An 11565-nucleotide genomic window follows, 5' to 3' on the forward strand; every position below is an offset into this window, starting at 1 on the left:
CCCAGGTACTCGGGATCCTGAGGCATGAGAATGGCTTGAACCCAGGAAGCAGAGGGTGCAGTGAGCCAAGATCGCCGCACTACACTCCAGCCTAAGCAACAGACTCTGTCTCAAATAATAATAATAATAATAATAATAATAATAATAATAACAACAAAATTGGAAATATATTTACACAGTGTTATTCACACACATGATCTTTTCTCAAATTACCTATTTAGCCCCCATTCTATGCCAGAAAATGTTCCATGAGCTAAGGATTCATCAGTAATGAGACAGATGTGGTTCCCTTCCTCAGGAGGCTTGCATTCTACTAAGGCAAACAAGTAATTACACATGTTCTATGAAATGACCAACAGTGACATGTTGCAAAGAAATGGGTGGCATGCCTAGGGTGGGAAGGCATTAACTCCCCCTTTTTACAGATGAGGCTCAGGATCTCTAGATTACTTCTCTGGTTCACAGTTGTGAGTGGCAGATGGGCATTTGAACACGGATTGGTGATTCTAATTCCTAATGCCTCCTGGGGTAGGAAGGGAGGTGTGGGAAGGTCGGCCTACAGGGGTGTGAAGACTGGGTCCTCAATGCCGGCGTCCTCTGACTGCGCGCCACGCCCTCCTGTGGCTGCAGAGTGTGGTGCAGGTGGCGTTCGACGACCCGCACCTGCAGTACGCCGAGCAGCAGCAGCTGGTTGGGTGGAGGTGGAGCCGGCCCTGGGACCGCATCTGTAAAAATACAAAATTAGCTGGGCGTGGTGGCGCATGCCTGTAATCCCAGCTACTCGAGAGGCTGAGGCAGGAGAATTGTTTGAACGCGGGAGGTGGAGGTTGCTGTGAGCTGAGATCACGCCATTGCACTCTAGCCCAGACAACAAAAGCGAAAACTCTGTCTGCCAAAAAAAAAAAAAAAAAAAAAAAAAAGCCGGGCGCGGGTGCCCTCAGCCTGTAATCCCAGCACTTTGGAGGCCGAGACGGGAGGAATTCCACAGGTCAAAAATCGGAGAGCCATCCTGGCTAACACGGTGAAACCCCGCTCTACTAAAAAAATACAAAAAAACTAGCCCGGGGCGAGGGTGGCGGGTGCCGTAGTCCCAACTATCTCCGGAGGCCCCTGGCCAGGAGAATGCGTAAACCACGAGCCAGGAGCGGAGCTTTGCAAGGGGAGCTTGAGATCCGCACTGGGGGCACTCCAGCCTGGCCACAGAGCCGAGACTCTGTCTCAAAAAAAAAAAAAAAAAAAAAGAATGGAAGCTTGGCCAGGAGCTATGGTTCATGACAGTAATCCCAGCAGTCTGGGAGGCTGAGGCAGGCAGGGGATCACTTGAGGTCATGAGTTCAAGACCAGTCTGGCCAACATGATGAAACTCCCATCTCTACTAAAGATACAAAAATTAGCCGGGCATGATGGCATGGACTTGTAGTCCCAGCTATTCCGGAGGCTGAGGCAGGAGAATCGCTTGAACCTGTGAGGCGGAGGTTGCAGTGAGCCAAGATCATACCACTGCACTCCAGTCTGGGCGACAGAGCAAGACCCCATCTCAAAAAATAAATAAAAATAGAATGGACACTGGTTGGGGATGGAAAGCTGCTGTAGTAGTATGTGGCTGACAGGTGGCAGGTGGGTAACAGGTTTTCGATAGACTCCTTTGCATGTGGGTGGATCTGGAGTCGCAGTTTTCTCTTTGTTTCTTCTTCATCTCAGTTCGCACCTCAGAAGAAAAGTGGAGAGAAAGGCGTCCCTTTCCGCCTCCAGATGGACACCTTCAGGCACGGTGACAAGGGGCTGCTGCTGGATCACCTGCACTGGGCTGGCTGCCTCATAAAGGTGTTTAAGGTACATGCAGCAATGGGGCCTGCTTTCCTCCCTCGCAGGGCTGTCACCTGGCCTCGCTGGCTGGGTGGGTTCTAGCCCCACATTGCTGTGGATTCTTAACCTGCTGTGTTCCATCTCTTGGACTGTTTCCTTTTCTGTACACAGAGGGATGGGGCTTAGTCTCTGTCTCACAGCCAATCCAACAGAGCCACTGAAGAGAGGCAGGCAGGTAAAGAAAGAGCCTTTGGGCCAGGAGCAGTGGCTCATGCCTGTAATCCCAGCACTTTGGGGGACTGAGGTAGGCAGATCACAAGGTCAAGAGGTCGAGACAAGCCTGGCCAACACGGTGAAACACCGTCTCTACTAAAAATACAAAAATTAGCCGGGCGTGGTGGCATGAGCCTGTAGTCCCAGCTACTCAGGAGGCTAAGACAGGAGAATTGCTTGAACCCAGGAGGCAGAGGTTGTGGTGAGCTGAGATTGCGCCACTGCACTGCAGCCTGCACAACAGAGCGAGACTCCATCTCAAAAAAAAAAAAAAAAAAAAAGGAGCCTGAGGCTTTCCTCATCATCCTCCTGCAGCCCAAAGGAGTGGAATGGAAACTGAAAATGGACTGCAAGAAGATGGAGAAACAGCCCCTGCATGAGAGGGACAAGTATCAGACCACCTGCGAGAGCACTGTCTTCTTGGAGGTGCGTGTGTTGGGACGAGAGCAGGAGGGGAGAGTTGGAGAAAAGATCCTCATGGTACAGATGGGGAAATGGAGGCCTCCTGGGCTCTGACTGCTGCAAGCCCATCACAGCCCCCCGGGGACTCCACCACTTCCTGCAAAGGACACTCTCTGCCCTGTCTGTGGTTGTTGAAGCTTCCAGGAGCTGACGCCCTCCAGGCTACCTGTCCTACACAGGCCATCACCACCTCCTTCCTTGTCTGCTCCCTCTGCCTGGCCCCCTCCTCCTACTGCCACTCCTCCTGGCCAGCTCCTCCAGGGCCCTTCCTCATTGCCCCATCCCCACTGGCTCATTAATTTCTTCCTTCCTGTGGAAACTCAGTCCACTTGTCAGGCCCCGGTCAGCTCTTAATATACAGGTGGAGGGAAGGGAGCAATGACCAGCATTGCTGTGTGTTTGCCAGCAGTGTTTGCCATGGCTGGAGTCCCCTGCAAGGCCCTGGCCACCTCTCAGCTTTCTGGCTCTGACCTCCCCTGACTCCTGCAGCCTCCTGTCCCCAGAAAGGTGAGGCAGGATGAGCACCTCCTGTCAGCCCTTTGGGGTGATAGTGAAGCAAAGAGCTCCCAGCCCAGGCATGGAGCAAAGGGCAGGGCTGAGGATTGGTGGGGAATGTGTAGGGTGAAGACAAGAGCAAGCTCTGTGTCCCAGGGCAGGCCTGGAGGAAGGATGTTGGTGGAGGGAGACTGGCTGAAATGCTCTGCAGGCCTTGAACCTTTGCTCCTCCTCACAGGCTCTGTTCCTCACCGCCATTTGCTCTGGACACCTTGGGGTGTAGCCCAGTTGAGGTGAGTCTCCCTCTTCCCACTCCCCACTGTCCCAAAGCCTTCTCCGCAGCTTCATCTCACACTCCAGAATGGGGTGCCCTGCCCCCTGGTGGCCAGATGTGGTATGGATGGCCACAGATTATAACTTACCTGATAGGACTGGGCAGGAAGAGCCTCCCTTCTCAGACTTGGGCTTTCCAAGGGAGGGGCTGTTTCCCTTCCTTGTTCTGTCCCTGGGTCCTGGTATTACCTAGACCATCCATTTGATACCTCAGGATCTGAACCATAGAGCCTCATCTCAGAGACACAGCAGTGGTTGCATCAGCACCGGTTCTCCAGCTACTGCTGGATGCTGGCCAGCTTCACTGGTGAGGCTAGTGTCTGGCAGGAGCCAGACGTGTAGGGGACTGAGAGTGGGTGGGACACACACGCAGGAAGCCTGTCTCTGTCTTGGCTTGTTGTGGGCCCTTCAACTAACCTTTACTGGAGACTAAGAGTTGCCCAGCATTGTGCTAGGTTCTTGTCTCACAAATTATCCCATATAATTTATACACTATCCCTTAAGGACAGTGCCTAGAGAGGTTAAATAACTTGCTCAAGGACGCACAGCTAACAACTGGCAGAACTGGGATTTAAATCCAAGTCTGACTCCCATGTCTGAGCACACTAGGGCTATTTGTAGACTAATAGACTATGTCCCTTGCTTCCCACCCTTGATCCCAGGCCTCTTTCCTCAGTCTTGTCCTGTCTGACTCTACAGGCCTGGATCTGCTGAAGCTTACATGCCAGGACCTTATCCAAATCTGCAGGGTTGCTGAGGGATCCGCTTTTTCAATACTCTTAGAGCCAGATGCTGGGCACTGCCAACCAGGGTCCCCTTCCCACTGTAGTGGCCCTTACTAACTAGCTAGCAGGTATGTTTCACACATTTTTTTTTTTTTAAATATGGAGTTTCACTGTTGTTGCCCAGGCTGGAATGCAATGGTGCGATCTTGGCTCACTGCAACCTCTGCCTCAGGTTCAAGTGATTATCCTGACTCAGCCTCATGAGTAGCTCGGATTACAGGCATCTGCCAGCCAATTTTTCGTGTTTTTTTTTTTTTTTTTGAGGCAGAGGCTCACTCTGTCGCCGGGGCTGGGGTGCAGTGGGCGGATCTCATCTCACTGCAAGCTCCGCCTCCCGGGTTTACGCCATCCTCCTGCCTCAGCCTCCCGAGTAGCTGGGACTACAGGCGCCCGCCACTTCGCCCGACTAGTTTTGTATTTTAGTAGAGACGGGGTTTCACCGTGTTAGCCAGGATGGTCTCGATCTCCTGACCTCGTGATCCGCCCGTCTCGGCCTCCCAAAGTGCTGGGATTACAGGCTTGAGCCACCGCGACCGGCCTCAATTTTCGTATTTTAGTAGAGACGGTGTTTCACCAGGTTGGTCAGGCTGGTCTTGAACTCCTGACCTCAGGTGATCCACCTGCCTTGGCCTCCCAAAGTGCTGGGATTACAGGAGTGAGCCACCGTGCCTGGCTCATACAATGTTTAAGCCAGAAGTCACCTTAAAAACCACTTAGTCCCACTCCCTCTTTTTACAGAAGAAACTCAGGCCCAAGAAGGACAATGACCAGTCTGAGGTCACAACCCAAGGCTGGCAGGGCTGGGGTGAAAGGCTAGGCTCCTGTGACCTACTCCTTCTATAGCCATCCCACCTGCATCATTCCATTTCTGGGGATAGAGATGTTTGTTGGGTTCCCCGCCCCAGTTTTTCTACCCCTAGTGTCCAGCATTCATTAAATACCTAAGAACTGCTTAGTGACCTCCCTCCCTTGAGACCTGGGAGGAGGCTGGGATCTCTCCTAGGACGGGAGTTAGAAGTGGGAGCTGTTAGTTCAGGTATAAGGCTGATACATAGACTGTTTTCCTGGCCCAGGCCCATCCGTCACCGACTGACTTTGTATGTGGCTCAGGAGGCCTCTAGGCAAGAGAACGAGGTCCCATAAGAACCCTGACTCAGGTGAGGTTCTGGCCTCTCTCTCCAGAAGACAGGAAATTCAGGTGTAGCTGCATCAAACCTCTCCCTAGAAGAGGAATGGTGATGCCCCACCATTCCTGGGACCCAGGATGCCCTTCTTGGCATTTCCCTACCTTCCGTGACCAGATTAGTCCCTCTCCTTCCAGAATGTCTCCTTGGGTTGATTCTACCATGTTGTACTCCTCCACCGCACCTGATTGTCACTCCATTAACATATGGGATTAGAACATCATCTTATTATGTACTTGGGTCCCAGTAATTAATATGTGGGTGTCCTATATCTTTAAACTGGGGGTTCCCCTTAGACACCTCCCAAAAGGTGAGGCATGAGAGGGGAAGTAGACTTTTTTCCTTTTTTTTTTTTTAGATGGAGTCTCACTCTGTTGCCCAGGCTGGAGTGCAGTGGCACGATCTCAGCTTACTGCAACTTCTGCTGCCCAGATTCAAGAGATTCTCCCGCCTCAGCCTCCCAAGTAGTTGGGATTACAGGCGCCTGCCACCATGCCCAGCTAATTTTTGTAGTTTTTAGTAGAGATGGGGTTTCACCATCTTGGCCAGGCTGGTCTGGAACTCCTGACCTCAGGTGATCCACCCGCCTCGGCCTCCCAAAGTGCTGGGATTATAGGCGTGAGCCACCACGCCCAGCCGACTTTTCCTTCTTTACTTCTCCTCCCCCACCCCATGGCCATCTTCCTGGCACCCCTGGTTTCCCGTGGGCATGCCTCTGGACCCCCTTCCCCCGCTGACCCCTGCCCCTGTGTTGCTCAAGCCCCAAGACTTTTATCAAGAGATCTCTCTGGATGAACTCAGTGCTGTAGAGCTGATGGGGAAACTGGGTGATGGTGCAAGTCTGTCTCAAATGTCTCAAAAAAAAAAAAAAGCAAAAAGCCTCTTTGAAGGGGATTAAGGGGATGTGTCCCAATTAACTAGCAAACATCTGTGAATGCCAGCTTTGTGTCAAGGGGAGAGGGACTTGTATAGCTAAAAGACATTTATTGCTTAGGAAAAATGTGACTGAATAAATGCATCCCCATGAAATAAAAAATGCTTGTTTCTGTTGTCAGGGAGTTGATTAGAGGGGAAGCCCCCACTTTTCTCCACCTTCCCCCGCATGATACAAGGTAGAAGGGCAGGTGCTTATTGGACATCACCTGGCATAGGGCACCTCTAACTATCTGCTTGGCATCTGGTTATTCAGATGTTTGCCTTCCACCCCTCCATGTGCCAGAGCTGGTCAGCTTGGCATATGTACACAAGGGGGTAGGAAGAGGTAGATGTGAAGTGGGGTTTTAAGACACATGTGGTCGGGTGCCGTGGCTCACGCCTGTAACCCCAGCACTTTGGGAGGCCGAGGCGGGTGGATCACGAGGTCAGGAGTTCAAGACCAGCCTGGCCAACATGGTGAAACCCTGTCTCTACTAAAAATACAAAAATTAGCCCGGCGTGGTGGAGGGCACTTGTAATCCCAGCTCCTCGGGAGGCTGAGGCAGGAGAATCGCTGGAACCAGGGAGATGGAGGTTGCAGTGAACCGAGATCTCGTTACTGTACTTCAGCCTGGGTGACAAGAGCGAAACTCCGCCTCAAAAAGAAACAATACAAAAACACTTGGGTGTACCAGATGCATTGTAGGCTGCTTGGAGGTTTGAGGACCTGACTCTCCCCACTGGTGCCTTTTTACTGCTTTCAGTGCAGAATCCAGATGGCTACTACTTGGTTCTGATCTAGGCCCAGGGGAACTCCACTGCTCAAGAGACTGATGGCTCTGCTTCACCAGAAGCCTTGTTAATATGCTTGGCTGACTCAACAGGCTCCAGGTGAGCCAAACTATCTTGCATCTTACCCCTAGGGAGGAAGCAAGTAGCCTCCAGCTTCACTTTTCTTTTTTTTTTGTTTTTTGAGATGGAGTTTCCATCTGTCTCCCAGGCTGGAGTGCAGTGGCCCAATCTTGGCTCACTGCAAGCTCCGCCTCCTGGGTTCACTCCATTCTCCTGCCTCAGCCTCCTGAGTAGCTGGGACTACAGGCGCCCGCCAACACGCCCAGCTAATTTTTTGTATTTTTAGTAGAGACAGGGTTTCACTATATTAGCGAGGATGGTCTTGATCTCCTGACCTCATGATCCACCTGTCTTAGCCTCCCAAAGTGCTGGGATTACAGGCGTGAGCCACTGTGCCTGGCTTCACTTTTCTTTCTGGTCAGCAGCAATGGTTGTTGGAAGTCTTCCTTGCCTGTTCATTCTTCTGAGCTGGCCAAGTTTGAGGCAAAAAAAAAAAAACTGGCAATGTGGAAAAGAGCTTTTGCCATGAGCGTTGTTGGCTGGTGAACACTGAGAGTGTAATTCATTTAAAACTTTATTCCTGCCCTTCCTTTTAAATTAAAAGTTAATTTTAAAAGGTATATACACTTAATATGTTGTCCAATGTGTTGAACATTTAATGTGGTGTTCAGTTTTCTTGGCTTTATTGTCCCCAGGGGAAAATGTCTTCTGCTTAAACTATAAACTAGGGCAAAGGATGGGGTCTAGAACGAGGGAATAAATAAATACAGCTGGATTTTTTTCCCCCCAATTACTTTTGGCAAAACTAATTACTAAAGCCTCCAAAAGACCATTCAATATTCAGATCACTGCACCTACTAAAAAACTGAGTTCTAAGAGATTTAGGAAATACTATAGCTATTCTCTAGAATTCAGGCTATTGGGCTTTTAGAAAAAAAACAAAAATAGACATATTGTTTCCTTAGTTTTAAGAGATGAAGTCTCTGTTGTCCAGGCTGGTCTTGAACTCTTATCATCAAGTGATCCTTCCACCTAAAGTCTCAAGTAGCTGGAATTACAGGTGTGCACCACTGTGCTTGACCTTTTTTTAACCTTAAATTTTATTAATCTTTCCCTAAAGTCATAATTTTTTTTTTTTTTTTTTTTTTTTTTGAGATGGAGTCTTGCTCTGACGCCCAGAGCTAGACTGCAATGGTGCAATCTGGACTCATTGCAACCTCGACCTCCCGGATTCAAGCAATTCTCCTGCCTCACCTTCCCGTGTAGCTGGGATTACAGGCTTGTGTCACCACGCCCAGCTAATTTTTGCATTTTTAGTAGAGATGGAGGTTCCCCATGTTGGCCAGACTGGTCTCGAACTCCTGACGTCGGGATCCTCCTGCCTCAGTCTCCCAAAGTGCTGGGGTTACAGGTGTGAGCCACCGCGACTGGCCTACTATTTTTAATTTATAAAGAAAAGAGACTCTTTTTGGCCGGGCACGGTGGCTCATGCCTGTAGTTTAAGCACTTTGGGAGGCCAAGGGTGGGCAGATCACCAGAGGTCGTGAGTTCGAGATCAGCCTGGCTAACATGGTGAAACCCTGTCTCCACTAAATATACAAAATTAGCTGGGCGTGGTGGTGTGTGCCTGTAATCCCAGCTATTCGAGACGCTGAAGCAGGAGAATTGCTTGAACCCAGGAGGCGGAGGTTGCAGTGAGCCGGGATCAAGCCACTGCACTCCAGCCTGGGAGTGAGACTTGGTCTCCAAAAAAAAACAAAAAAACCGTTTGAATCACACTTCTGCTTTTCACTTTTAGGTCAATAATCCACCTGAAATTGATTTTGTGTGCCTTGCAGGTAGGAATCTAATCCCCTTTTCCATAAAAAAAATTTTTTTTTTTTTTTTTTTTTTTTGAGATGGCGTTTCGGTCTTTTGCCCATGCTGAAGTGGTGAGGTGGTGCCATCTCGGCCACTGCACCCAGCTCAGAAAACCACTTTTATATTAAACAGTAAATGCTTTTTTAAAAAAAAAAAAATTTAAGGTTTTTTTTTTTTTTTTTTTTTTTTTTTTTTTTGAGACGGAGTCTCGCTGTGTCGCCCAGGCTGGAGTGCAGTGGCGCAATCTCAGCTCACTGCAAGCTCTGCCTCCCGGGTTCACGCCATTCTCCTGCCTCAGCCTCCAGAGTAGCTGGGACTACAGGCACCCGCCACCACGCCCGGCTAGTTTTTTTGTATTTTAGTAGAGACGGGGTTTCACCATGTTAGCCAGGATGGTCTCGATCTCCTGACTTCGTGATCCACCCGCCTCAGCCTCCCAAAGTGCTGGGATTACAGGCTCGAGCCACCGCACCCGGCCTCAGGTCATATCTTAACTTTTTTTCCTTTTTCCCTCCCTTAAAGTTTTATTACGAAAATCTTCAAATATACAGAAAAGTACATTTGAAGATTTCCATATGCACAAAGTGGAAGACAAGTCATTTTTAAGAGAGACAAGTGCCCTCTTAAAAATACTTGCATAAGCCCAGGCTTGGTGGCTCACGCCTGTAATTTCAGCACTTTGGGAGGCCGAGGCGGGCAGATCACTTGAGGTCAGGAGTCAAGACCAGCCTGGCCAACATGGTGAAACCCCATCTCTACTAAAAATACAAAAAACCGTAGCCAAGCCGGGTGCAGTGGCTCACGCCTGTAATCTCAGCACTTTGGGAGGCTGAGGCAGGCGGATCACGAGGTCAGGAAATTGAGACCAGCCTGGCCAACATGGTGAAATCTCGTCTCTACTAAAAATACAAAAATTAGCTGGGCGTGGTGATGGATACCTGTAATCCCAGCTACCTGGGAGGCTGAGGTAGGAGAATGGCTTGAACCTGGGAGGCAGAGTTTGCAGTAAGCCAAGATCGTGCCACTGCACTCCAGCGTGGTGACAGAGCAAGACTCTGTCTCAAAACAAAACAAAAAACGGAGCTAGGCCTGGTGGCACACGCCTGTAATCCTGGCTACTCAGGAGGCCGAGGCAGGAGAATTGGTTGAACCCAGGAGGCGGGGGTGACAGTGAGCTGAGATCGTGCCACTGCACTCCAGCCTGGACCACAAGAGCGAGACTCCATCTCAAAAACAACAACAAAACACAACAAAAACCTTGCATAATTACTTGCTGATAATTTACCTAAAGTATTATTTACTAATCATCTTTGATGAGACTTGACCCAGGTAGCCTCTGCTAGGGAGGGTGGGAAGGAAGAAGGCTCTGAGGTGATAACCAATGGATGGGGTAAAGGGAAGTCTGTTGAATATTTACTTCAAAGTTTATATGGACAACTGAGCAGACACTGCTTGCATCCCTGGAAGGGACCGTGTTGGGACTAATCTAGACCAGGTCTTTATGTAGAATAAATAGATGTAAAGTGGGGCCTTTGATTCCACAGAGCTCCCCAAGGGTGCTTCATGGCAAGGTAGAGATTTTAGTTTGCTGAGTTGGCTATACTGCTCATCTCTACCACAAGGATAGGGACCCTGTTGCATTTATGTTTGTGTATCTCTAAGCCCTAGAGGCCTCTAGCACAATTCTAGGTATCGAAATATTCGTTGAGATAAAGGGAATAAAAGCAGCCAACACGTGAGTGTTTACTATGTACCATTTTCTCATTTAATCTTTACAACTCTATAAAGTAGATACTGTTATCCCCATCTTACCAATGGAGAACTGAGAAAGGGGGGTTAATTGGCTGAGGTCATACAGGATAAATGGCATAGGTTTAACCTCAGGCAGTCTGACTTTTGAGCTTATGTGTTTAACCATTACACTACTCCATCTTCACTCCTTCATAGTCAAGGTAAGGGCAATGAATGCTCTTCAGAGAGAAAGGACTTGGGTTGAATTTCATCCATCAAATTAACTAAGGCAACTCATTTACATTATGTCTTCCGTGTTTCTTGAGGACAAGTGAAGCTCAGGATATTAAATAATGGCTGTTAAAAAAGTATTAAATGGAGGTTATTAAATGAGTAAATAAATGAGTATTAAATAAAGGCATTAAAGATTATTTAAAAACGTGAGGATGCCAAAAAGAAGTCCCTTCATTCAGCCTCAGGAGTAGTTCTAGGGTTCAAGGAAGTTAAGAATCACTGCTCCAAGTCAGGCTATTTCCACAGGAAAATGAGAAGTCTTCACAGCTTACTTTCTTTAATTACATCATAAAACAAAATTAGAACATACAGGAAACAATAATAGTTACATAACAATTTACTTTATATATTTTTATATATAAAAAAACTTTTTTTTTTTTTTTTTTTTTTTTTTTTTTTTTGTCCAAAAGATTTTAAAGCAAAAGGAATCCTCTACTGCCACCTCGGTTTTTATTTATTTTAAATAACCCCCCTCCCCCCATCCTCAAGCGCCAAAAGTACTGGGTAGGAACAGTCACTTGGAGAGCTAATGGAACCTAGTGCTAAGTCACCCTGTAGGCAACCGTGTCGGCTCC

The 11565-nt window shown here is 48.6% G+C and overlaps 1 protein-coding gene across 4 annotated transcripts; it reads left to right on the plus strand.

Moving 5' to 3' along the window:
* Positions 1–1500: 1500 nt before the first annotated feature.
* Positions 1501–5735, plus strand: LOC108533984 (transcription factor CP2). 4 transcript variants are annotated; one of them, XM_017879033.1, is made up of 4 exons: positions 1501–1833; positions 2395–2505; positions 3275–3329; positions 5697–5735. In XM_017879033.1, exons 1-3 carry the CDS (start codon positions 1753–1755, stop codon positions 3317–3319), a joined length of 237 nt encoding a protein of 78 aa, XP_017734522.1. In that variant the 5' UTR covers positions 1501–1752; the 3' UTR covers positions 3320–3329; positions 5697–5735. The 4 variants fall into 4 exon arrangements, with proteins under 4 accessions (XP_017734522.1, XP_017734519.1, XP_017734520.1 ...); XM_017879030.1 differs by lacking the exon at positions 5697–5735 and adding an exon at positions 5228–5586; XM_017879031.1 differs by lacking the exon at positions 5697–5735 and adding an exon at positions 4069–4211.
* Positions 5736–11565: the final 5830 nt, after the last annotated feature.

This window comes from Rhinopithecus bieti, unplaced genomic scaffold (genome assembly GCF_001698545.2).
Source record: "Rhinopithecus bieti isolate Rb0 unplaced genomic scaffold, ASM169854v2 scaffold_10685, whole genome shotgun sequence".
NCBI classification, from domain to species: Eukaryota; Metazoa; Chordata; class Mammalia; order Primates; family Cercopithecidae; genus Rhinopithecus; species Rhinopithecus bieti.